This window comes from Scomber scombrus, chromosome 1 (assembly GCF_963691925.1).
Source record: "Scomber scombrus chromosome 1, fScoSco1.1, whole genome shotgun sequence".
NCBI lineage: Eukaryota > Metazoa > Chordata > Actinopteri > Scombriformes > Scombridae > Scomber > Scomber scombrus.
In genome coordinates, this window is record NC_084970.1 from 2,282,536 (window position 1) to 2,310,247 (window position 27,712).

Below are 27,712 nucleotides of genomic sequence, written 5' to 3' on the forward strand. Positions count from 1 at the left end.
TTCCAGATGTTTTAACTGCAGCCTTTGGACCATCCCGCCTCTCACTGCACAGCCAATCACATGCTGCCTGTTGTATCCACCCTAATCCACAGCTCTGGATGTTAATACAAACCAGCCTGGTAAATGACTAAGCACAATTCCACTGATCAGACTTATCTGTTCTTAAATAAAGTTTCGATGCTTAATGTCCAAGCAGTTTAATGAGAAAAAGGAATGTTAAAATTAGCACACATGATTCTGTTTTCTTTATTTTTGAATTATTTCTAAATAAAAGTTATAAATAATTACAGTAAGAGAACAATTTATCTTGGATTAGATAGACATATACCTTGAATACCTAAATGCCTTGAATGTGAACTGGCATTGACTATCAGTTACAAAATATGCCCTTTTAATATTTTTTGACTTTTCTTTAAGCTATTTTCAAATCTTCTGAAAGGTCAGTATCCTGCCTCACTGTCAAAATGATCTTGTGTTTACAATATATATATGTATGATGCTTTATAGCAAATCTTCAGTGTTGCAATCTGCTGCGTTGTTGAGCATGTGACAATAAAACCTCTTGAGTCTTTTATATACAACAGAGAACAGTTTAACAGTTTATTAAACATTTAAAACTGTGAACAAACATAAATATGCCACAATATCTCTTGGCTCTTCTTTCGTGCACCCATACTGTAAACTCTGTAAATATTTCTCATAATCACTCATCATAGAAATACACACACACACACACTGAGTAAGATCCATCACACACTTTAAATTAGAGAATAAAACAAAAAGCTGATTTCTATTGATGATGTGAAGGCATTTTTTTTTTTTAAATGAAATTGCATAGAAAGCATTCTTTATAACTGTACATAACAACACAGCCTGCTGAGGAGCCCTGACACGTCTGACAGTTTCTAATCACTAACTTGATTAATTGAATAATGCATTAAAAACTGGGTGATGAAAAAAGAATCAAGGTACATTAAACTTAAAGTTGTCCATCATAAGAGTGGTTGATGTTTATTTTCTGATGAATGGTTCTGAATAGTTTTAGATTTTATGGATCTTCTCTCCTACAACGGCGGGGTTGTCCTTCCTTATCCTCTCTGCAGCGTCAGCTTTGTAGTCGAAGGGACAGCTGTGAACGTCCGAGTATCGATGTGTGCCGCAGAACACCTGTCCACATCTGCAGTCAAACCCTAAAATAGACAGTGTAAACATTAAAGAATTAAGTTGCTGATTTTCTAGATTTGACTGTAATAAAAATACAGAAAATTGCCAGCACTGTCCTTATCAGGTATGTGAATCCAATCCCAATTTTCAACTAAAGCTGTAACGATCGGTCAATTCATTGATTAATCGAGCAACAGAAAATGAATAGACAATTATTCTTATATTTGATTAATCATTTGTCAAATTCTTTGATTCCAGCTTGTCAAATGTGAATAATGGGAATGTTGGGTCTCTTTAAAATGAAACCTGAAGAGTACGGTTTAGAACCTGCTCTATGTGTAAAGTGCCTTGAGATGACTTTGTTGTGATTTGGTGCAATATAAATAAAGATTGATTGAATATTTTCCTCTATGACGGTAAACTGAATATCTTTGGGTTGCGACATATTTTTGACATTTTAGACAAGACATCTTATGGACCGAACAAAACAGAGCTGCTTAGTGTAGTAACTATTTAAGCTGGTGTGAGTGTTGTGTTCTGGGTCGTACCTGTCAGGCCCACTTTCTTGCGGCAGGTGAAGCAGCGGTTTTTCTTGGCTTTACTCTTCTCTACTGTGTCTGCAGGTGAGTCCGCTACGACATCACACACTGAAACAGAATCACAGCAGTCACATAATTACACGCAAACGACAAAAAGGTCATCAAACTTTTACTCAGTGTTCTCTGGTCAAATCATTTTTAAATTAAATGTCACATCTCAGACCAAAACAAATGTGTGTGTTGCTTACTCAATAAAGTTGGCAGGAAAAAAGAAGAAAGTCAACAACTCGCGAAACTCAGATGGAACTAGGCAGTACTGATCTAACATGGATCAAGATAGTGTTACTGTATTACCTATTTCTCACCTCAAATGTTTTCAGCAACATATTTGAGTGTAGTGTTTAGCGTGGAGGATGTGGAGGACTGGTTTGATTCTTTGCTTCGGTCACCATCACTCTACTCTTTACATAACAAACAGCTGTCTGTTGACTTCCAGTGAGGCTCAGTGTCATTTATTGCACCTTTAAGGGACAGGTTAATGACACAGAGCAATGACTCATGCATTCACAAGATGTCACTGTTTAAAGTTTGATATTTCTTGCCTCTGGAGTAATCTATTACAGATGTTGACCTATACCATGACAGTAAACCCTCAACAAACCCTAATAATACTGGTCTAGTATTAAAGCAGGACATATAATGTGTTTGGTGAGTTGAGTTTAGTGCAGTAAGGTGAATGGTGGAGAAGGACATGGACAGTCAGCATCAGAGATCTGGTCCTGCCTGATTATATATGGTTCTTATGGTTTACACACACACATCCTGTCAAATGTAGTATTCAACCAGCTGATACTTGTTACACTGTATGTGGTCATTTGTCACCAATAAACTATTCATGCAGCTACTAAATATGAATGTTCTTGTCCATGAGGCAAAGAGATCCAGTGATTATTATTATTATTAGATAATGGTAACATGGGAATCTGTGATATGTGCATTAGGAGTATAATAATAGTAAAATAATACAATAAATAATATTATATAGATAGCTTTTTTCTTTTGCTGTATATTGACTATTTTTAGTTCATTATGAATGAAAAGTTATAGGGACTATTATTATTATTATACATTAGGATTTGTTTTTTTTTGTTTAACAAATATCTAGCAAAGGACTAAAATGATAAAAACACATAAGAGTACAGCCACGTAAAGTTAATATGACCTAGTAATGGGTCGGATGGTGAGATACAAAAACTAATAATGAGTAATTAGCAGGTTGATAAGATACACAAGTATTTAACACCATCCTGTCTATTATTATTTCACATCAGCTGACTGAGCAGGTAACTCTTTCAATCTGTTACATCTGACCCACATGAAGAATTTCAACTGCATAGCAACAGGAAATACTAAATATATGATGATATGAAAGTATTTAGGGAAATCTAAAATTGATGTTTGTCAAATGGAGAAAATATAGCTCAACACTTCTCTGTTATACTAAATGACAGTTAAAGAAGAAGAAGGAACAGGTCAAACCATACTTTGTAAATCATTAGCTGAAAGACTGGTCTTTGCTCTTGAGGTATTTTCTTTAGGTGAGGTCACTGAGGCTGATGCTGTTCTACAAATAAAACACACACAAAAACAATATCATTCATACATATAGTATAGTGTGATATTACTGAGTTTGTTTGGACAGTGGTGTGAGGGTGAGGCAGTAGTACCTGCTGTGTCCATACTCTGTGTCTGCTGGTGAAGTGACTGTAGTCCTGTCAGAGCACTGTGTGAGGACACACTCTCCAATACTGCTGTCAGCAGAAGAAGAACCTGGAATGAAAAAGCACATTTCACTTTAAATATGCCCATTCACTTCCACTCAGTCTGTGGGTGCACACTGTACATAAGGTCCTGATAGTGATTAGGTAAATAAACACCTGCATAGTCTGCATTTATATTACCTCTACATATGAATATATTGATACAGTGATTATTTGCATATGCATGGGCTCACGCTCAATTTGCATAAACGCGGTAGAATGCTGAAGAAGCAGCATTAGTCTAGTGCTGAAATGAATAGTCAATTCATTGATTAATGAATTGACAAAAAAATTAAACTGCAACAATTTTGATAATCTATTACTTCAGTCATTTTATAAACACTAATACCAAATAATCTCTGTTTCTAGCTTTCAAATATGCAGATTTAATGTTTTTTGTGCAATATATAACAGAACAGTGCATCTCTAGGTTTTGGACTGTTGGTTGGATAAAACTAGAAATTTGCATTTTGGATAATATATAATTGATATCTCTTACTATTCATTTCTTATTAACTAATTGAGAAGATAAAATGCAGATTAACTAATGATGAAAAATAATTTTCATTGCAGCCTCATTCTCATCTGCTGGTGAAAAAAAACTGATTGTCACCTGAAAACTGACATACACACTCATAAAATACAATTTAATCAGGAGCCAGTTTCAGCTCATGTTAACATACAAGCTGCAACTCCTCTCACATTTATTCATTTAACTAAGAGCACAAAAAAAACCACAGTTGCCACTAATGCGTGAGCATGTGAGAGGACTGTAGAACACACAAATGTATGTGAAATGTGTGAGTGACCATTTGTAAAATACAGGATGCTGGTATCATTTATGACCTGTGTGGATGCAATGTTTTCATGTTTCAATAAGTCTTCAACAGTGTGAGATAATCAAACCAGCCTACAGAAGCACAATGAAGGAATTATGAGCTAGAAGGAATGATTACAACAAGCAAAAACTGTTCCAAAGCTCATATGGACACCTGACTTTTGTTTTAAAACAGACCTGAAAATGTGCAAACCTATCCTTTAAAACAGCTTGTGGACACCTCCGTGGAAAATCATTTAAAAATAGCATACTTACCTGACTGTCTACAGTAAGATAACATATGCTCAGGGGAAAGGTCCCCGTACTGTACTGATATATGTCTATATTTTTATGTCAACTGTGCTTCATATTCAGCAGCCCATACATACATGATGTTTCACTCCCACCTGTGGAGCTCACTTGTCCACTGCCATTCTGTCTCTGTAGGAAGTCCTTGTAGCACGATGAACACATGCCATTATTCCTGGGGTTCCCATAGAAACCACAGCCTGTGGTACAGAGCAGAGGAACCTGGCTGCGGTTGGTCTCCTGGGCCATGTCCTTCCTGTGGGGACAGATGGGGTTGAGGTGTGCGGGTCAGAACTGTATCTGCATCACAAGACCAGTTCAAAGAGAACTCAGGAGGAAGTACAGATGAGCTTTGACTAATAACAGGCTGGATCACACTGTTTTAAACTATATTATAGAGGATTAGAGATGAGTGCACCTGTACACTGTTACATTTAGAGCTGCGTGTCACGTTCTTCTTCCTGTGTCTAATGTTGGAATGTCATTATCAATATTCAAAATGCCAAAAATAAAAAATCTACATTTTACATTACACAATATAAAATGAACAAATGAGTATTTAAATCAGGAAATATCTGATCAGAGAATAAGAAAACAAGACTAGGAGACTAATGGAAATTGCACGTCTGACTTTATGTTTAAATCTGACATTTAAAAACACAATGAGTCAGATACATGCTGAAACTATTTCAGAAGAAATGAATGGACTTGTTATGTAAAGGCCTTTAAAATGTGAAAAACTATTTGCTGTCAACTTTCAGACCGTATAAACATAACAGGCACGACTCAGCCCCCATCTGTTTTCCTGTACATTGAAAAAACTGCCAGAAAAAAACATTCATACCAACTTTATTGGAGTAAGAACTTTTATCTCAAAGGGGGAAAAAAGTTGTGTTGTTTTTTTTTTTTTACTATCTTGCATACAGTGGTGTTATAGGAACAAGGAAATCAGGCTGAAATCAGGAACCTTCATCTGCTGAGAGGATTCATTTTCCTCAAACTGTATCCTAAAAAGAAGAGCAAACAGCCAGTGAGTGTCTGCTGCTCCCTAACACTGACACTATTACCACATGTCTGATATCTTATACTGGGACACAAGACACATCTGAGTATCAGCTGACGGACTCTGACCTGTTTGTGAATGGAGGGTCAGTCTACAAAGAGATGGGGTGTCACAGGAAATGACCCTGCACTATTAATAAAAGGTGAAACAGATGTTGATCTGCCCTACGTCATTTTCATTGTCGATGACTGCTATTGAATGCACCGTTCTGACAATCTTCTGCTTAAATTAAAGAAGAATAATCACCTCGGTTCACTTTAAAGTTGTCTGCTATTTTCTGCATTATTATAAATGACATTATGGCATTCTTAATACTGATGCATCAATGCATTAGTCGTAGCTGGTTGATGTAAAGTTAGTTTTAACTACTTCATGGTTACGTAATTTAATCCAACAGTAACCAAACTCATGTCTGGCCTCGCTAAATCTGAATGTTCTGCTCAACAAATCTGTAATCACTCCATTGTTATCTTTATGTAAAGTACTGACATGTATCAATGCACTGCTATGAAACTCACTGTCTCTCTTCCATAGTGCTGCTATATGAAACACAGCTCAACTCAAATGAAGGCCAGGATGAACTGCACCCTGCTGGATGTACAGCCAGTCTGAAGTCTGGTGGTGACATTAACTCACAAGAATGTGAATGAATCAGAACTGTTTGTGATCACTGTTAATGCCACAAACATATAACACAAATAACCACGTATTAGGTTACTGTGTTATACTTACAGTACAACTAAAGAGTTTAGATTCTAAATAACATTAACAATTGTCAGTCAGTAATCAACACTTTAGTGTGTGTGTGTGTGTGCGTGTGTGTGCGTGTGCGTGTGTGTGTGTGTCTATTCTACAGTTAAATACCCTTGCAATAAGACAGAGAACTTTCATTTCCTAATAAAAGCATCAATATTCAAAAGCAACAAATAAGCGCGTTAAAAAGCTTTTCAGTTTGTTGTGAAGAAACTTCGTGTTTGACCGACCTCAATAATTGTCCTCTATCTCTTCCTTGTATCACTTTTCTTCGTTTCTACACAGTGACAGGAATCACCCGACAACAACCGCATCGATCCACTATTTAATTACACATAACTGCACTCCATTGGCTAGTTGCGCCTCGAGCCACGCCCCCAAGCCCATACTCCCATATTCATTGGCTGGATGTCACGTCAATCATATAATATTTCAGCGGAAGTTCAAAACGCTTGATCGTCACGTGATTCATGTAGATTTCAAATAGTTGCAGTCAGAGTGATACAATGGACGGCTCTGCTTCAAGGTAGTTGTTGGCGGGTAATTTGAAAGTCTAACTATAGAGAGACACAACTGCGACTTTGATCATTAATTAGTAGTCAATACATGCATTGATTTACTGTGTGTGTGTGTGTGTGTGTGTGTGTGTGTGTGTGTGTGTGTGTGTGTGTGTGTGTGTGTGTGTGTGTGTGTGTGTGTGTATATATATATACACATACATACATACATACATACATACATACATACATACATACATATACATGTATACATGTATTATGCATACACACACTCACTCACTCACACACACACACACACACACACACACACACCCATACACTCACCGGCCACTTCATTAAGAACACCTGTGCTATCTAATTCAATCCAATACAACAACTGTTATAAATTGTACTTTTTTCAAGTTTACACATTTTCAGTTTTTGTTGACATTGTCAAAAAAAGTGATAATTCTACTTTATGTTTATTACTGAGGATGCATTAAGTGGTGGTGGCATACTGGGGGTGCATAATATTTTGTCCATTCCATGAACATACATCACCCACTATGACCTCAGTAATAAACATAAAGTAGACTACAATTATCACCTTTCTGACATGTCAACAAAAACTGGAAATGTATAAACTTCATAAATGTAGAATTGATTGCATTAGATTGCACAGTGAGTGTATAGTGTTATAGAATGCTTTTGGTTAACTTTGTACAGTATAACATTATTCTAAGATAAGTTAAGATAGGATATTCCTTTATTAGTCCCATGATGGAGAAATTTGCATTATTACAACAGCAAAGTGGACAGTAAAAATAGAAGAGCGTCAATAAAAAGAATAAGAACAATGAATAATAAGTACAAAAGCAATAAAAAACAATAGTAGTAAAAAATATAATAACAAATAATTGTGACATTATGTACAAAAGTAATAATAGGTGCTGAGTGATAATATACCTGATATATAATGATATTGGTATTGCACAGATTTAAAGTGAAATATATGTATATATATGTATATATTGCACAATTGAACTGAAATTAGTAGTATACATGAATATTTCTGATATTGAATTACGACAATAAAATAATAATAAATAAGTATAAAAATGACACTATTTCAGGACACAGGACTGGCCTGTATTGGACAGTACAGGATAAATAGCTCACTCCTGTCTGTAGAGGGCAGCATTACACAGCCCAGTGTACAGCCTGCCGGAAATCCAGCAGAAGAAGAAGAATGGTGTAAACAGAAGAAGATATGCAGTGTGAATAGCATAGACATAATATGTGTATGGTGAGTACAGGGTAAAGTGCGGCCTGTACTGTTGATGATAGAAGTGTTAATGTGTAACTAGTGAACAGTAGAATGAAGCAATGTGTTCTTCTCAGTCCAGACAGCTGAAGTAAACACTACAGCAGCTCCTATGAGCCTGTTGTTCCCTCCTCTTCTCTTCTCTAACTACAGTGAGCACAGACACAATGGCAGCTTTACGTGCAGCTAAACAAGCTCTGAGAAAAGAGATAAAGCGACGTGTTGCTGCTGTGACTGACCAAGAGAAACACCGACAGTCTCTAGCGGTTTCACAGAAGGTAAGAGACGCTTATGATGCTCAAGTTACAACATATATGTGCAAGAAATGACAACAGAAGACACACCGTTTTCCTATTCAGTACTTTATCTTAATAAACGTAAAACGTAAAAAAGTGTTGAAAGATGACCAGATGTTTCATTGAGTTCAGTACATGCAGTGAACGTCGAGGCTGTCATTAGGATCACATGTCTTCAGTAGGTCTTCTTTTAGATTACAAGGCATGGTGGGAATGAGCACTTCCGTTCAGAGCTTTAAGTTGAAGGTTTATTGAACTAAAGGGTTTTTTGGTGTTTGAAAACAGAGCGAAGTGTTTAGTTTCCTCATCAGATGTTTCTAAAGTTTGTAGTTGAGTATCAGCTGTTGCATAACTACTGATAAGCTAAACAACTATGAAGTCTGGCTGTGGTCACTGTGGATTCTATCACACCTTTTACTAACTCAGCATCAGGTAACTGTTACCTCATCTAATGAATGACAGTAGTAGCTTCACCTGTGCTTATATACAGAGACTTTATACTGTTAAATAAATAGAAACAATAGACAAGAAAAATTGAATTATAATATAAACAATGCTGCAGATCACTTTATTCAGACTGAGGTTTTATTTGTGTAATTTGGTCATAACATTTTACTCATCATATGTTCCAACTTTGACCTACTGTACTGTACTGTACTTTACTGTACTGTACTGTACTTTACTGTACTGTACTGTACTGTACTGTAGCTGTGCACACTCCTGGTTCACATGTGCACTGACTGATTATTACTGTTTCTATTTGTGTTTCTTTCCACATCTGAATTTATTTTTGCAGTGATGCTGTGTTCCAAGATCTTACTGTGATGAGTAACACTACAGCCAAAACTACATAACAATGAACCACAGTTGGTTTCTTATGTTCAAGATTTGATGTTTGTTGAAGTGTGTTTGAATTAGTTTATTTGTCTGTAGGCTCAGTTTTAATCGTCCTGATGTAGCTGTTAAGATTGGAATCTTTAAGAAAGTTAAAGTTAACTTTTGCATCACAATATGATTAAAACTCAGTTGTCACTTTAACATTGTGCACAGAAACTATGGCTTTAGTTTAAGGATGAATTAAGTTTTGGCTTCTGTGAACAAATTCAGAATCACTGAAGACAAACATCTTTGGCAGAATGAGTGGCGGGCCCCTCATGTACCCAGCCACCACATGGCAGCTTCATTCTATTTTACCCACATCCAGGGTCACTGTGTATTTATATTGTACTGTACTGATGCATTTTACCAAACACATTTGTAGTTAATCACATCACTACAAATAATCACCACACAGTGATCCTTTGGGGGCTCCTGAGGGTCTGTGATAATCCAGACTGGCCCTTGCTCCTGGGCTCTGGTAACATCACTGGTTCTAACTTTCTTCTCCTCTTCATTTGCTTTCTAGCTGTTCAAACACCCCAAGTACGTGTCCTGTAAGAGGATTGCAGTGTTCCTCAGCATGCATGATGAAGTGCGCACTGAGGAAATCATCAAAGATGCGTTTAAAGGAGGTAAAAGCTGCTTCATCCCCAGATATGAAAGCAAGAGCAGCCATATGGACATGTTGAAGCTCAACAGTCTGCACGACATGGAGACGCTGCCTCTGACATCCTGGAACATCCAACAGCCTGCTGACAATGATAACAGCAGAGAGGAAGCACTGGCTGGAGGTCACACACACACACACACACACACACTGTAGCTGGTTTATATTTATTAATAAGGACAGATATTTACACAGACCCTTATCGCTGTTTGTCTGCTCTCATTATCCAGGAGGTCTGGACCTGATCCTGATGCCAGGCCTAGGTTTTGACAGGTCAGGGAATCGTCTGGGACGGGGGAAGGGCTTCTATGACACCTACCTGGAGCGCTGCATTAAACACCCCAAAGGAAAGCCTTACACCATCGCCCTGGCCTACAAAGAGCAGCTATGTCAGGAAATCCCCGTCGATGACAACGATGTGCTCATAGATGAAGTCCTGTATGAGGACAATGAGTAGCTGGTGGTCAATGAACTCCTAACTGACTATATTTACATGCCAAAGCCAGTTTAAGCTGGTTCAGTTAGATTTTTAGAAATCTTCTCCTCCTTCTAACCTCAATGAATCATCCAGAATCTATGAATTAAATGCTCACTTCAGGAGGGTTACTGGACATCACATGTCTCCTCACACACAGTGGTGGCTTCAAGTTTCCACATCACACTTGTTTAAGTTGCAGACTGGACCATGATTGGTTCCAAACTAGCTGTGATGTCACAAACCATGCTCCTAAGTATACACCTTGAACTCAGACTTAAGGTGAAAACAGCCCTCTAGTGCCAAGCATTCACCTGAGGGAACAGTAAGAACAACATACAAACATGTTTGAACAAGACACGCCTTACTTTTTTATGCTCAGACTATTCAAAATAAATACAACTCTATGAAACTTTATTTTTGCAACTTAATATGATGAGGATGAAATGATGCTAATGAATTCTCATCAACTGAGTTTGCAGTAATTACTTCAAAGTATTGTAATTGCAGTAGATGCAGAAGTCAGACTGAATTACATATATTGTAAAATGGATCCGTTAGCGGGATTTATTTTTTTAATCAGCTGAATCAGTCAGACTCAACCACCTTAAATGTTCTCCTGCACAGGTTTAGTAAAGTCATCATTCTCGGGTGAGCAGGACCTAACAAAGCTCACTGCCTTAGCTTGTGTCTCTGAAAAGGTGTTTGACTTTAATCTTTATACATTGTGATTCATCAGCATAAAACATGCTGATTTGAAATGTGAATTTCTAACATGATACAGTCACTCACGTCTCTGAAATAATCTGTTGCATGGCATAATATATTTTATCATTCCGAAAGAAGAAATAAAAACTGGTGGAAAAAGTCATAATGTGGTCCCTTTTTTTTATTTTTATTTACCACCAGCACCATTATCAAAATATCATAGATTGCCGTGGAACTTACTGCTCACATTTATTCTTCCTAAAGGATGAATCTTTTATGAATAATTCTCATTATTTTGTACATTGGCACTGCAGAGTATAGAGCCCCTGCAAGCTGATAGTAATTATCTCAACTACTTTTGCATTAAGGTTTTCCATGTGTATCATTGCAGCTATTAGTGTTACAATAACTAGCACAGGTTAGTTAAAATAGCTCTCTGCACTGTGTTATGATCATCTGCTGCCAGAGCTCTGACATGATGGAAATCTGTGATTATGTCATAACTTTTAATGGATCTAAAACTACATGCAAGTGTGTGTGTGTCCAGTTTCTCAGAGATTAAATGTAGTCTTTGTGACGGTTACATTTGATTTTCATTGTTTTGACAGTTACTTAAATTATGTGTGTTTTGACTCTTAAAGGCACCATGAAATGACACTCTTTTCTTGATTTGATGTATTTTCAGACAGGATGTTGGGGCGGGGCATATTGCAGGGAGGGGATCATTCACAAGTGTAAACCAATAAGATTTCAATTTGGGACTAACACAATTGTATTTGATGGATAGGATAAAACTGTATGAAGTTTTATTGGTTGAAATGTTAGGTTACACCCACTATTGCAGGATGATGCCACCATTTAAGATTATTCTGTTTTACAGGAAGTAGGAGTCATGTGAGGTCATTTCATGGTGACTTTACAGATGAATGCTGTGTAGAACAAAACCGGCCTGAAATGTCATTACATGTTATATCAAAATAACATTTATTTCAAAGAAACACATGTATGTGTGTGTTGTCCTGTGCTTCTGTGCACAGAGGACACACACACACACACACTGGCTGAGTGGAGGTGGAGGTTCATGGCCGGTTTGTGTCCAGGCTCTGTGGTCCTAACAATCTGTCCATACATACACATGACTGTTGAATTAAATCTTAAAAGTCATAGTCATTTTAGGATAATATTTATATAAATACACTTTAATGACTGATTTCAGTATCTGTCCATCAGCAGCACATTCATTTATGGTTAATACAGTAATACTGTACTGTACATGCAGACAAGAGGAAGAAATGAACTATCTTGATTTCCCTCTTATCTGATCAGCCTCTGTTACTCCTTTACTACTGATGAACAGGCCTGCAGCCGTCTGATGGGGCGTCACTGTCTTCATTGTCTGGTGCAGGTAGCCGTTATAGAAGTCAGCTGCTGTCAGCTTCTTTTTCAGGAGCACTGTCTTGAAGCCCACCCACCCATCCTGCAACAGAGAACCCAGATCAACCGCTGATCAGCTGAAGGAAAAAAAGAAGTGAAGTGCTGTTGTCACTTCATTTAAAACATTACAGGACAAGAAGCACATTGTGTTAAAAAGAGGAAGTTAGAGTATGAATCTGTTGTACTGAATGTGATTTTATGTATCGCCCTTTTTGAAGAGAAATGTTGTCATGGTGATAGGGATGGATAACAGTGTTACAGGTGTACAGATTTAGGCCAGTGTCAGTACTAAAGAAGAGTTTAACAGAGCTGGACAGACCTTACACCTGACAGCCAGGGTGTTGGACTCCTTCAGATAGCTCACTGAGCCTGGGACTGGTTCCCTCCTTTCATCTGCACACATGTGAGTAACAGTTCAGGGTCCTGATGCTGAGGTTACACAGTACCGGAGCACTAAACACGCAACTTTCTAAACAAACTATGCAGCCACTGTCTTCAGGGACAAAGGAACATGTGACCCAGTGCAGCAGAATGGCTCACTGATGTGATTCTAATAGTTTTTTGGTCTATGACACAGAGGAATAAGATATATCAGACTGTGGTTAAACACACAATACATCACAAACCTGGATGAGGTTCACATGCCCCAGTATTCTGTCAGAGTAACCCAGCTGGCATACTCAATATTTTCAGAATCAAGATAAACTCTTCTTTTTTCTAATAGCAGGATCTAAACCTGATCAGAACTAGAAAAATGTGCATTAAATCAGATTGAAACTAACTTACCTGATAATGAAATGTGACATTTTCCTACAAAATCAAGAAGCTTTATTGTGCTGCCCATCCATATGGTTCTTAAAGGTATCTGACGGCAAAGAGAGAGAGAGAGAGATCATTACAGTCATATTCAACAGAGTCTTGAATGGCTCACACTGAACAGTCCAGAATCAGTCCTCATTACCCTGGATCCAATGGCACGATACAAACGATCAATTTGGTCACAAGTGTGTTCCTCCCACACCATCCAACTCATGGATTTGTGGATTTTGGGGGCTGTTGGAGGGAAAGAAGGTGTAAGTTGGAAGAATTTCCTCTTGATTAATATGTAACAGGACTGTTTCTTTGTAGTTCAGAGCTACGTACCAAAGGTTGCACCTGTCCGACTCTGCTCCCTTTTATTTTCTATTCTCTCTGTCAGTGTCCTCAGCGTGTCCATCAGCTGTGGTTTAGAGAATAATACGGCAACTATGTTACCATTGTGTTAGTGAGAGGATGAGGCACCGGGAATGTTTAACTCACCAGATGTGCTCCTTTAGTGGCCAGGGTGGCTCCGAGCTCGTCGGCAGTGCAGTTCTCAGGGACAGGATGGAGCTCCTGGGTGAGGATGGGACCCACATCGAACCTGGAGTGTGAGGACATTTTGGTTTTTGTTAGTATGAAAGGAGAAAAACAGGAAGCACAGTGGGAGGATTTCCCTCTGCTTACCTGTGAGGATGAATCTGCATGATGGTGACTCCTGTCACTGTGTCACCGTGCATGATAGTGTGTAGGACAGGTGCTGGACCTCGCCACCGCGGCAACAGGCTGGGGTGAACGTTCAAGATCCCACTGTGATCGAACACACACACACACACACACACACACACACACACACACACACAATCATTATTTTAACATGTGGCAGATCATGTGACTTAGTTCCTTCAGCAGAGCAGAGAAACAGTTCACAGGTTATAGAACATCACTTATAGACAAAAAAAAAATGCTAGAACATCACTTATAGACAAAAAAAAAATGCTCACTATGGAAACTTGTTGATTAGTCTCTCTTGGAGTAAACAGCCAAAAGACACCACCACCCCAACATCAAACTGTCCATGCTGATCACCCAGGGGCCAGCTGTGGAGCGGCAGCTGGTTCTGTTGCGCGAACCTCCTCACTGGGATGTCAGCAGACAAAGAAACAACTTCAAGGGACTCCACTATCCCTCCACAGGAGTTCCTACAAACACAACGTGTAGGTTAGCAGAGTAAAGATGAAGGTTTAAGGTTCTATATCATTTTGGAAAATGAAATAGTCAGGAAAACAAAATAAGCCAGACTTCTTAAATGTCTAAACACAAGCAGGTGTACAAGAGTTCTGTCAAAATAGTCTAATTTTGGGAAAAAAAACATGATTTCAATTTGAAACTAGCTGTTCAGATATTACAAACTGGGGCCTGTGGCTGGTTCAAGCTCAAATAGTAACTAACAGTGAAGACCAAACCTGCAGAGAGAAGCTTTACTCCAACTTTATGAATGAAAACATTGGAGGTTCACTTCATCTTTAAACTGAACTGAGTTGAATGTCCTAAAGTTTTTCTACCTCCAGTCTATAATATTGGATATTTGCTGATACAGAATCTGATCCGATATTTTAAATAGCAGCAGCTATGATGATTTAATACATATGTTACATATTGAGATAACAGCTGTTTTCACAAGCTTATTTAATCCAAACATTGAAGGTCCTAGTTCTTATATTAAACTGATCAACTGGAATTCTTGACAGCTATAGAAAAGATGTTAAAGTTCTGCTACTGGTCTACAAATGGTTTAGGTCCAGAATACATGAATGACATGTTAGAGCTCTGAGATCTACTGACTCAGGTCAGATAGTAGAGCCCAGAGTTCAAACCAGACACAACTGGAACAAACTACCAGCAGAACTGAAATCAGCCCCAACTGTTGACATGTTTAAATCCAGGTTAAAAACACTTCTCTTCTTGGGTTTTATTTTTATTTTTCAAATTGCAGGTTTTTATGTTTTTTGTTTCCAGAGAAAATGTGTCACTCTGAGAGAACACAAACCAAACAATAGCTATAATTCAGTTACTCAGAGAGTTAATGTTAGTTAGTGACAACTCATATGATCTGCTGCTATCAACATCTGTCATTTAAAAGTGAGACTCTGGTTTGTATGCTGGCTCATTAGTGAGGTAGCTCACTGTGTTCACTGACTGAGTGACAGGAAAGGGTTTCCTCTCAACGGAGGTGACAGCTGTAGCCATAGCAACGATTGGTTAGTGATATGTAATATGTCCCACTAATGTTATGATGCATATCATCTCCTGACACTCTGCTGTAAGTACAGTGTGTAGTATGTATGTATCAGCTGTGTTGATGATGTAACCCAACACACACACTGGTCACAGTGATGTCCTGTCCCTGGACTACACCGATCCTGCTCACACAGTGATGTCCTGTCCCTGGACTACACTGATCCTGCTCACACAGTGATGTCCTGTCCCTGGACTACACTGATCCTGCTCACAGTGATGTCCTGTCCCTGGACTACACCGATCCTGCTCACACAGTGATGTCCTGTCCCTGGACTACACCGATCCTGCTCACAGTGTTGTCCTGTCCCTGGACTACACTGATCCTGCTCACACAGTGATGTCCTGTCCCTGGACTACACTGATCCTGCTCACACAGTGATGTCCTGTCCCTGGACTACACTGATCCTGCTCACACAGTGATGTCCTGTCCCTGGACTACACTGATCCTGCTCACACAGTAACACGCATGTCTACTAAAAGCATCAATCATGAGTTGATCAGCTGTTTGTAAATGACAGGAACAGTGTGGTTACTGCTGCAGGAGCCGCACCTGTCGGATGTGAGGAGTTTTAGAGACTCCACAGCGAACTGATCAGAGCCGAAGAACAGGAGCCTCCATGGGGGAGCAGAAGAAGACAGCAGCCGCCTCCACACAGCCAGAGGCCCGCAGTGATGCAGGCGGCACAGGACGCTCCTGCAGGCAGTCCGCATGCTGACCGGAAGCAGTTTATTTCTCCCGAATGTCTGGATTTACCCAGTGGAGAGAATGTGTCTACATACTTCAATGTTCCAAACACACTGACACTGACACTTCTGTGGAGGCCGCCATGTTTCACACTGCACTTCTTCTTCTATTGGTGGCTGGCAACCAGCTGTTAGGTGCAATTACCGCCACCTACTGGACAGAACTATCCAAAAAAACAACACCTCTACCCCTGTACTGGTGTGAATGCAGACAAGTGAAACTAAAACTCTTTCATGGCTAGAGAACAGTGAGACAAAGGTGGGGTTTTTTTATACTTTAATGTTATATAAGGCAATACTAACACAAACAAAAAAACTTATCTTAGTAACTCTGTAGTTAATGCAGTTTTACACAGAGGCGTTCATAAAGACATCTTTAGGCATTAGTGTAACAAGCTGATGTGTGAAGTCCTTGGCCAAGCACGAGAGAGATGTTAGCGGAAAAAAACAGATGGTTGAATGCAAGATTGTCAGTGGTTCAGCTCTGAAGCACCGAGCGCAGATCAATGAACGTATATGAAGGAACTACTTAGATGAAAACAGGACCAGTCTGCCTCCTATTTGGCTATTCTGTGTGTTCTCATATTCAGGGCTTTGGGGGGGGGGGGGGGGGGGGGGAGGAACACATGTCTAGACAGGTAGAAAACCCTGCGCCTCTTCAAATGTCATCTAAGAAGGCACAATATTTCTGTAACACAAAACTCAAAGCGATATTAAAATCCCAGAAGCTCTGTAGAGAAGTGCTGGAGTCATTAGTCTGGTTGTGTTGAAATCTGTCTGTGATGGTCCTGGCTGCTGCTGCTGCTGCTGCTGCTGCTGATCTGAGGCTCCTGTTGTGAATACTCCTCAAGAAATCTGAGGTGGAATTTCTTCAGCTTCTCAAGGAGGACTTCCAGCTTCTCTGGACTCGGTAGGATGGTCATTCTAGGAAACGAAAGACGTGTCATGCTCGAATTTAGATAGGAATGGTCATCTCAAAAAATAGCATTTTATTTAGGTTCAGTGAGCTAAATTCATGAGTTTATTCATTGGAGAATTCAACTTTAGTGAACGTTAACACAATTTCCCAAATGTTTATTAACCCATGTTGGATTATTGCTGTTAGTAACTGTTCCACATCTGTGATGCTGTACACTCAGAATGTCATGGGAGAATATACCACAGTACAAAACTCTTAACCCTTACATTCAGGGTCGAATTTATCCCATTTTTACAACTTTTCCTTTTAGCCAGAAATTTGATGACTTATCCTCATGTGACTCAGAATATACAGTGTATATATAAAAAAGGAAATATTTCAACTGTCTAAAAGAAAAATGTGTGCAGCTGATACACATCTTTGTTCAAAAATTCTGACACCACCATTCAAAAACACTGTTTATTCATCATCATCATCATCATCATCATCATCATCATCATCATCATCATTCATCGAAAGACTTATGTTCTCTCTAACAGCTAATAAAGCAGACTGCTTCATAGAGTCACCAGGCACTGTGGCTTTATTCCTCTAACAATTCTTGGTAATGAAAGAATATTGAGATATATAAATCGAATAATAAACACTGAAAGTTCATATCTAACCTGAAGTGATAGGTTCCCTCCCTCTGGCCAAATCCACTTCCTGGAACCACACAGATCCCCGTTTCCTCCAGCAGTTTGAGACAGTACAGCATATCAGGAGCCATGGACAGAGACTGCAGCAGACACAGAGACAGCAACAATACAGTTTGATTCTTTTCATCTCATATCTTCTGTGTTGTCAGTCCCAAAATGATGCTTCTGTTCTTTCTGGACGCAGACTGGACACATGTTCAGAGACATTCACTGCCTGTCTCTTAGTGCAGGCAGTGATCAACTCTTCCAGACCTTTGACTTTATTCTGAAGTGTATTTTGACACGTCGCTGGGAGACACGCAGTGGATAGCTACCTTTAAAAAGAGATGTTTGACTGATTGACAGTCTAATTAATTGGGGTCTGAGGTCAACTGAGCATCAGATTAAGACAGAGGGGTAGTAGTATCACTTCTGAGGGGCGTTTCTGTGACTGTGACTGTGCCAAGATATTTCTAATGAAAAGGCACGGACCTCACATTTAAGTTGTGAAATTAAGTGCATCACAGGTCAATATATGATGAAAAAAACAACAGGTTGTAAAAAAACACCCCTGGGATGGAACTTTGGAGAAACAATGTTTCAGTCTGCCAAACAGTTTGTTTCAAAGTGAAGTGAAACTAAAACTAATGTGATCAGGAACAGGTCAGTCAGCAGGGATCTGTTTCTATCATCACTGAACTCACAATGCAATAAATCAAAACAATAAGTTCAACCCAGATTAACTGGTAATCTATTTAATGAAACATCTCAATGATAAAACTCCACAGAGACATGCAACGTGCAGTTGATGTGCAGGATTTTAAAAACTGTGTTTAATGTGCATTTCTTCAGAAAAATAAACGTTCTCTCTTTCTTTTTAATATATCTCGAATTTCTTTATGGAGCGAGTAGTTTTATGTAAATATGTATTTAAATAAGCCAACAGACTTTCTGTCATGATATTAAATACCTGACTTTCAACCCATGACCACTTGTGTAAGTGGATTATCAGACAGAAGCCTATTTCTCAGTGGCAACAACAGACTGCAGTGAGCTTCAGAATAAGAGGGAGAGACAGAAGACTCAGACCTGGACAGAAGAACACTAGAGGGCAGCATGAGTGGAATATGTCTGGGATATAAGTCAAAAATCCAAAAATGTAAGGCATTTAAATATTTGATGAAATTTGACATGACAGTACTTGATGCATGTGTACATGAATTGTACAGACTCAGTCTGTCTCTGTATATTGTATCACTGTGTGTTTGATATATCTGTGAAGTAAAGTTCTGGAGTTTTTGCACAACTTAACAAAAAGCACAACACAATGAAAATTCCACATTAAAGAGAGCACACAGTAACAGACCTGGGCTTCCTTAATAGCTCGTGGTGGGATGAAGATCTGAGGGAAGGCGTACATGGCTCCTTGGACTGGATTGCACTTAATCCCAGGCACTGAGTTGAGGATTTGCTCTGTAAGCCTGGCCTTGTGAGCCAGGGCATCCAGGACTGAGCTCTTCTCCTGGCCAACATAACACACAGTATACACAGGTTAGAACAGGTATGCATAACATATATTGAACATACCACACAACAATAACTGGTATAAAATACAGTATATATGGCAGTGTTATTGTAGATTTGTCAATCATTGTGTATTACAGATAAAAGGATAAAGGACATCAAAGAAATATCAGAAATGTTATTTTATAGAAATATTTTGACCTGTCCATTTGATTGGACACTGTGAACACCTGCACTTATTCTGACCAACCAGAGGCCACAGACACACACCTTGGTAAACTGAGCATACGAGGGCTCGTGCACTTGGGGGGGATTTACAATGACGTTCATGGCTGCCTGTCCAGAGACAGGAGGGCAGAGGCGAACTGACAGCAGTTTGATCAGCTGAGTCTGCACCTGTGGATCCATGTTCAACACTTCCATGTAACCTCCACGGAAACCACACCTGGGTGAGAGACAGAAACCAAGAGTAGTGTTCACATAACATGCAAAACACACTTTACACTAACAGTGTAATGATACATGTATTCATACAAAACCACTAATGATCAATTTAAGTTCTTTATAAATATGCTGCACTTATCTTAAAATCATTTACTCATTAACTCTCTTACTACGAGTTAGATGAATAGATTGATATGGCTGCTCTGTTTGAAGACTGGTGTTGATCTTCTCATCTAACTTGACTGCAAAATGTGGAACTATGGTTTTTGTTCCAGGAATTAACCTCAGAATCGTCTCTGCTAACTTACCAGGCTGAGAATGTCAAGAAACTGGAGGTCTTAAAACAGAACATCTTCAATAGAGGCCTACCTCTAATAATACCCAAACTTGCATACAAGCCTAATTCTCTTTTAGGTGGACTTAGAGGTAAGTTAAGCAGTACAAGTACACACTTATTATCCTGTAATGAGATAAGGTGTTGAACTCAGAGGATACTCACTCTCCAGTGTAACCCTTGGAGGTGGAGTGGAAGGAGACCAGCTCCACATTGTTGAAGTACTCCGTGCCCATGTCAAACAGGACCTTCTTAAAGGAGTGGAACTGACAGTCTGAGGAGTACACGTTGTCCTGGTAAACCTGTGAAGACACCAGCCAGTGATGAAGACTGGTACAACACAAAACATCTGTCCAGTTACAACACAAAACATCTGTCCAGTTACAACACAAAACATCTGTCCAGTTACAACACAAAACATCTGTCCAGTTACTGACACAAAACATCTGTCCAGTTACAACACAAAACATCTGTCCAGTTACAACACAAAACATCTGTCCAGTTACTGACACAAAACATCTGTCCAGTTACTGACACAAAACATCTGTCCAGTTACTGACACAAAACATCTGTCCAGTTACTGACACAAAACATCTGTCCAGTTACTGACACAAAACATCTGTCCAGTTACAACACAAAACATCTGTCCAGTTACAACACAAAACATCTGTCCAGTTACTGACACAAAACATCTGTCCAGTTACAACACAAAACATCTGTCCAGTTACAACACAAAACATCTGTCCAGTTACAACACAGAACATCTGTCCAGTTACTGACACAAAACATCTGTCCAGTTACTGACACAAAACATCTGTCCAGTTACTGACACAAAACATCTGTCCAGTTACTGACACATGCAGTCTGTTGCAGCCACTGTGAGCTGCACTAACATGTAACCTACATAGGTGAAAAAGAGCTGATGGTGTTCAATAGAAGGAACAGTGAGACGGGTTCTTAACAACACATTATTACAACCCCTAATTGGAAAAAAAAAATCTAACATTTGGAAAATAAACTCTGAACAATTTAGGGGGGGGGGGGGTTTGGTTCCATAAAACCAAAACTGTTATTATGGAATCATTCCACTAGAGGGAGGTGGAAAGTATGTCATTTGTAATTTGGGAGAATTCACAGACAACCCTCCACATGTGGCTCAATCTGAATATGACTCAAGACACTGACGTAGTTTGACTGTTTTGGCCTTCCGCCACAATGTAATCCAGTGTTCCAAAGTATTATGTGCTGGCAGTGGAAGTTACCTCATCAGCCATGACGAACAGATTCTCTTCATAGGCGAAGTGCAGCACCTCCTCAATACACTTCTTACTCTGCACCTGACCTGGAGAACACAGAGGGGATGTCAAAGATGGCCTGGAAGTAAATACCATGCTGGTGACATGGCAACACATGTGTTTTCATGTCCAAGTGCAAGATATTAAAAAAATATGGCAACGAGTAATATAAGTGTTTGTCACAGTAAACGTATTGCATGATGATACATTTCAGACCTTAACATAGACTGATAGTGACCCTGTCCCAGCCAACCATCACTCTGCTGAGCAGGAGCAGTGGAAGGAGGAGAGGGGGTAGCTAGCACTGATAGTAAAACAAATGTTGTAGAATAAGCCCAGACATGAAAAAGTAGTCAAAAGAAACAAAGGCTGCAGGACTAGTTCAGTTTGTGTAGGATAGGAGCAGGTTAAGCAGGAATTACCATAGCTGATTGGTTAAACACAGACACTTCATTCATAAAACAAGGAAGTACTTTAGTTTTGATATCAGGACAAGACCTCATTTTAATGCATTCAGTTGAAAGTTCCTACTATTTGGTCCACACACACACACACACACACACACACCCTACCAGTGGGGTTTCCAGGGTTGATGATGCAGAGGACTCTGGGCTGGCAGTGCTTCTTGGCTGTCAGGTAAGCTCGCTGCAGTTCTTCAATGTCTAGCGCCCAACAGTTGGCCTCATCCAGGTAGTAGTTGATCTGCACTGCTCCCAGCTCTGAGATGGCTGCAGAGTACAGCGGGTACTGAGGGATGGGAATCATCACGCCCGTCCTGGAGCGGTCCTGACCCGACACCAGCAGCTTCAGGATGCTCTACAAACGACACATATGACTCACGTGGTTCATTTCTTTCCAGAAGCCGCTCCCTGCTATCAGACTCACACATTGCTGACCCAATCAGACGTATGTTAACACAACTACATTTTGTCTCATTTAGAAATCACACCACACACAGTTCAGCACTCCATGGATCACTATGATATATTGAGTGGCTGCTCAAATCTGGATTTCTCCCACTTTAGTAGAAGTTCAATCACTTTATGACAAGCCCTTTGCTTCTTGGTCAGCTCTCTGCTACCTCCCTCTCATCATCCCAGCAGCAGTGTTTCATACCATGATGCCATCACTGGCTCCTGTGGTGAGGTAGATGTTGTTCCACTCAGCAGGGACACCCTGGTCTCTGTGTGTGATGTGTTCAGCGATGTCCCGACGGATACACTCCACCCCCTGACTGGCACTGTATGAGCCTGAAGCGAAAACACACAACATGCAATATACACATACAATAGTTTTCACATGCAATAATAACAACCATAAATAGGAATTATAGTTTATATCAAATTGTAGACACTTATCAACTTAACTAACGAATGCACTGTTGTGTTATATCATCAAACCAATCCTCTCAAACAATCACACACACACACACACACACACACACACACACACATACCCAGGCTCTGTCCACCACAGTCCTTAAGGATGCGCCTGGCTCGCTGTTTGGCATCATCAGGGAAAGAAGGACTATCCATCAGCTCTGGGAAACAACACAGAGCCACCACCTGCAGAACGGCCCAATATATGATCCATCAGTTCATATTAACCCTTACAGTACATACACCAATTCACATTCAGAAATTCCCCCATCAGTTATTAATACATGTTTGTTTAGTCTCATGGAGAAGGAGAACATTTGATAGAATATGATGAATATAACGTGTTTAATGCTGATTTTTTTTTCATAAACATAGGTCAAACTTGTATAATTTGCATAAATAAAAATGTGTAGCAGCTGCACAGAATTAAAAAAATAAATAAATAAAATCCTGGCTCAAAGAAATATGTAAAAGGTTTTTTATAGCTCTCAAATATAAAAATTAGTAGAGTAAGTATGAGTAGTATGTAAGGGTTAAGACAAGTTCCTTTCAACCGTTTTCAGAGGGAAAATTGAATGTGAAATGGACTTTGCATTCCCATGTTTAAATGTCAGACCGAGTGCTTCAACCGTTCCTGCTGGTGTATATGATGGAGAATGTACAGTAAGGTCAATGCTCATCTACAGCTGCAGTTTGCTCTCTCTCTCACAGAGAAATGAATCTCTGAACAGCTCTCTTCATGTAGGCAGACAGTGAAAAGAGGACAGGAGGACAGGAGGACAGGAGGAGGTGTTGCTGTCTCACTGAATACACACATGTCTACTCCTGAGCTGATACAAGGACTTTACTTGCTATTGTTGTGGTTGTTTGCATACCATCATGTGGCCTGGTAGGTTATAATACGATGGGCGTATCCACAGCCACACAAAGGAAACACACATGGTTGTTACTGTGACTGCTCACTGAGGCCAAAACATGCAGCTGAGGGTGGAGTTTGGCTAAATCCAGAAACCCAAACCAAATACCAGACCAAGAGCTCTGACACAATGAGGTGGATCAGTTTCTTTGTGTTGACTTTTAGTTAATGTCTTTACATTGCAGGGCTCGACATTAACTGTTTGAGGCATCGAAGTACTTCCAGACTTTTTTAACATTATCAACAGAAATACTCTTACTAATCCCTCCACACAGTTAGCCCCTAACCTTCTATCTCTCACCAAGTATACTGAGTTTGTATCTTCTTTTAGTGAAAGAAATATCAGACTAGTTATGAATTCCTCCATACTGAACAATGGAATTAGACCACTGCTGCAACTGCACAAAAGTAACGGGGCCAGACTGTCAATGCTAAAACTCCCTAAGGACGTGGGGAAGCATCTGAATTCTTCCACTGCTGTTTTAACATCCTGCCAATCCTGGACATTTTTCAGCCTGGCTTCAGACACACAGCACTGAGACTAAAATGACATGGATCTGGATACTGGCTGAGGTAAAACATCCATCTGCTGGTGCTTCTTGACCTCAGCTGACCATAAAACACTATTTGACAAAGAGAAAAATAGATATCTGACTACTTGATCCAAACTCTTGAGGCTGATATTGAATGATATCACTGAACGTTTAACTGGTGACTTTTTAATATACTGTACATACTAAACATAACACCTGCATATGTTAAGCTCAAACACATCATGATGCTGAGTGTATCATACTAATACTGAGGCTATGTTAACGTGGAAAGAAAATGCAGTTTAAAATTGTTGTTGTTGTTGTTTCTCTGTGTCTTTCTCTGTCAACCCAACCCCCACTCAAAGCAGATGGTCGCTCACCTAGAGTCCAGGGCTGCATGACACTTTATCCCCTTTGTCTTTGCAGCTGTCGCCAAGTGTTGCTCATGTGGGAATGTGGACTCTCTGCAGTGTAAAGAGGCCTGTACTACGAAGCTGGATTAACATACCCTGGATATCTCTCCGTTACCTGGGTTGACTTAACCAGACATTCACAATCCTGATAAACGGTACTACGAAGCTGGTTTATATCAACTCTGTAATTCAACCCAGGGTTTTCCGATCTTCGATAAGAGAAAATCCAGCTTCGTAGTACAGGCCTCCGAGATGTGATTTGGCGCTATATATAAATAAAGATTAAAGAAATACAATTGAATGAACTGTGCTGTGAAGTTCTGGAGATGTTGTTAATGATGGATTTGACATTGATACAGTTTTAGAGAGCTGTTCAGATCAGGTTTTGTTCTCAATGCCACATTTTATTTTCAATGACAAAATGTAAGTGTCACTGCTCTGGCCTGATAGGTTTAAGTCCTTGGTGTTATAGTAGGAGTTGAGTTGCAACTGTTGCTCAGGAAACGAACTGCTTCACACCAGTGTACTGTCCAACCAGAGCTGAGTATATAATTAGGTGCTTACCCTTTACACACACAAGCTTAAGGCTTGTACTATGAGCCTATTAACATTGTTAACTACATTACTACATTCACCTCAGTCTCTGTATCTGTCTACTCTGCACATTCATTAGATGAGTATGAATGTTTATGAAATGTTTCCTAAACCATCCAGTGCCCATATGTGCTCTGTAGACAGAGCTGTAAGTGAAACAGTAGGTCTGTTGCCTCTTAATTCAGTGTCTAATTCTTACCTGACGGAGGAAAGTGATTGGCTGCTGGCCCATGGCATGGGCATCCCCAATGTTGGCTTTGATGACTTCAGTGAAAGGCTGTTTGACTCCCTGAAGAGAAAACAAACACATCCTTAATCAGAACATCATCAAGCTCATTTGAGGCTTTTCATACTTAATATAATAGAGAAAAACACTTTGGTCATGATTCATGAAGTGTGTGCTGGGTGAACAGCAGTCAGGTTCAGCCATGGTTCAGTGTTGAGGGTTTTTCATTGGCTGGCACAGTGGAAACACAGGCCTGTATGTTTTATTTCTTTTCATTCATTTAAGAATAAAATAGATTTATAAGCACTTCAACATTTTATCTGAGGACAGATACCATTCCTCGCATTAGTAAGCAGACTTACAGCTTATATTAATAATCCTTTGGCTAAAAAATACTTACATGAATGTATGTTCTGTGCCGCTCTTTAGAGATGTTCTTTATTTTTTATTCACTCACAAAAACAGTGACAGCTTCATTTATGGTTGAGTGGAAGTACTGCTGCTCTAGTCTGAGTCTGTCTGTTGAGTTTCTGTTAAACTCTGATCTGATCTTAAAGATCTGATCTGTTCTGCTTCAGCAGGCTGAAGTTGTGGAATTACATGAGTGTTAGAATTCATATATTATGTCAACATGAGCTGTTCAAACAACACGGTGACGTCATGGATTTATTATTGTCTATAGTAGATTTAGACTGTAGAGATGATGCAACTTGTGCAGCTCTGACAGCTACATAGTGCGTGCGTCTGCATGTGCTTGTGGGCGCGCACGTGTGTGTGTGTGTGTGTGTGTGTGTGTGTGTGTGTGTGTGTGTGTGTGTGTGTGTGTGTGTGTGTGTGTGTGTGTGTGTGTGTGTGTGTGTGTGAAAATAAATCAGCTTTTTATAGCCTCCCACGGTCAGACAGAGCGCGGGGCGGTAGTAAACGGAATCCGTCAGCTGTTGAAGACATCAGTCGCACAGATCCATTATCTGCTGTCATTCAAATAAAATAATAATCATTTTTGAATCCACTGTGCTCGTACTGTTAGCTAGAGCTACTAACCTGCTGCAGACCTCTCTCCAGGTCCCCCGCCTTGATAACGATGGGACCCCTCACTGCATACTCCACCGCTTTCACCTGCGGGTTTAAGGTTTCCATGGTCAGGGTCCGCTCTCTCATCCTGGAGGGGTCCCCTGCCTCCACAGGGACCTCTGCTGTGCTGAACCGTTTCAGTCCACACTGCAGCGGAGGCCCCTGCGTTTTGAGTCGCGTATGTTGCCGCAGACATGAAGAGAGCGTCTTTGTCTGGTGGAGAACAGGAGAAGAGCGATGGACTATGTGATGAAGACGAAACATGTTTCCTGTGGATGTGTTCGATGATTCACCAGTCAATACAACACTGCTTCATAATCCCACTATTCCGGTTATGTGGCCATCACAGTGAGTGAAACGCGGCAACATGACGCATCTTCCGCTAACTCGCTCTCCTCTGTCAAGCTGTGAAGGCTTGAATGTAACCGGTGCCATCGATGGATGAAGAAGAAACGCTGTGTAGAGCTCAGCCTGCAGCCAGGCTCTCCTAGTGGTCACTTGCGGTATTGCAGCGAAAAGCGTTTCCCCCATAGAGCACCATTATAAAAGAGATGTCTGTAAAACTGCAGACAGGACACCTTGAACTGAAAACAAGCTCAGTTCTGACTATTTTTATTATTAAAGTTTCACCCGTGGAGGTTGTATATTTGTAAAACTGTCCTCGAGCCCAGAAAAGTGTATTTTAAATCTGTGACGTCACCACGATGACTATAGGCCGAGCAGGAAGTTGCGGGCGGGGCCAGCGGGACACATGGCTATATTATGATATGCAGTATGCACACACACGCACGCACGCACG

General features: G+C 39.9%; 4 protein-coding genes across 5 annotated transcripts; 1 reads left to right on the forward strand and 3 right to left on the reverse strand.

The window, feature by feature from the left end:
* Positions 1–577: 577 nt before the first annotated feature.
* On the reverse strand, positions 578–6,760 carry zfand6 (zinc finger, AN1-type domain 6). 2 transcript variants are annotated; one of them, XM_062443307.1, is made up of 6 exons: positions 6,696–6,760; positions 4,748–4,905; positions 3,431–3,533; positions 3,248–3,327; positions 1,713–1,811; positions 578–1,190 (listed from the first exon to the last, which is right to left on the reverse strand). In XM_062443307.1, exons 2-6 carry the CDS (start codon positions 4,896–4,898, stop codon positions 1,042–1,044), a joined length of 582 nt encoding a protein of 193 aa, XP_062299291.1. In that variant the 5' UTR covers positions 4,899–4,905; positions 6,696–6,760; the 3' UTR covers positions 578–1,041. The 2 variants fall into 2 exon arrangements, with proteins under 2 accessions (XP_062299291.1, XP_062299272.1); XM_062443288.1 differs by having other exon boundaries at positions 4,730–4,905.
* Positions 6,761–8,366: 1,606 nt separating this feature from the next.
* Positions 8,367–11,477, forward strand: mthfs (5,10-methenyltetrahydrofolate synthetase (5-formyltetrahydrofolate cyclo-ligase)). The gene is made up of 3 exons (XM_062420013.1): positions 8,367–8,564; positions 9,988–10,252; positions 10,359–11,477. The coding sequence occupies exons 1-3, from the start codon at positions 8,454–8,456 to the stop codon at positions 10,583–10,585; spliced, it is 603 nt and encodes a 200-aa protein (XP_062275997.1). The 5' UTR covers positions 8,367–8,453; the 3' UTR covers positions 10,586–11,477.
* Positions 11,478–12,317: 840 nt separating this feature from the next.
* Positions 12,318–16,663, reverse strand: mtfmt (mitochondrial methionyl-tRNA formyltransferase). Its single transcript, XM_062416539.1, has 9 exons — positions 16,395–16,663; positions 14,548–14,745; positions 14,231–14,353; positions 14,045–14,147; positions 13,889–13,964; positions 13,707–13,798; positions 13,532–13,610; positions 13,065–13,138; positions 12,318–12,788 (listed from the first exon to the last, which is right to left on the reverse strand). The coding sequence occupies exons 1-9, from the start codon at positions 16,553–16,555 to the stop codon at positions 12,609–12,611; spliced, it is 1,086 nt and encodes a 361-aa protein (XP_062272523.1). The 5' UTR covers positions 16,556–16,663; the 3' UTR covers positions 12,318–12,608.
* A 266-nt stretch (positions 16,664–16,929) lies between these two features.
* gpt2 (glutamic pyruvate transaminase (alanine aminotransferase) 2) lies at positions 16,930–27,281 on the reverse strand. Its single transcript, XM_062419140.1, has 11 exons — positions 26,884–27,281; positions 25,816–25,905; positions 23,238–23,346; positions 22,898–23,031; positions 22,354–22,597; positions 21,749–21,828; positions 20,652–20,788; positions 19,979–20,153; positions 19,551–19,706; positions 18,173–18,285; positions 16,930–17,512 (listed from the first exon to the last, which is right to left on the reverse strand). Exons 1-11 carry the CDS (start codon positions 27,175–27,177, stop codon positions 17,341–17,343), a joined length of 1,704 nt encoding a protein of 567 aa, XP_062275124.1. The 5' UTR covers positions 27,178–27,281; the 3' UTR covers positions 16,930–17,340.
* Positions 27,282–27,712: the final 431 nt, after the last annotated feature.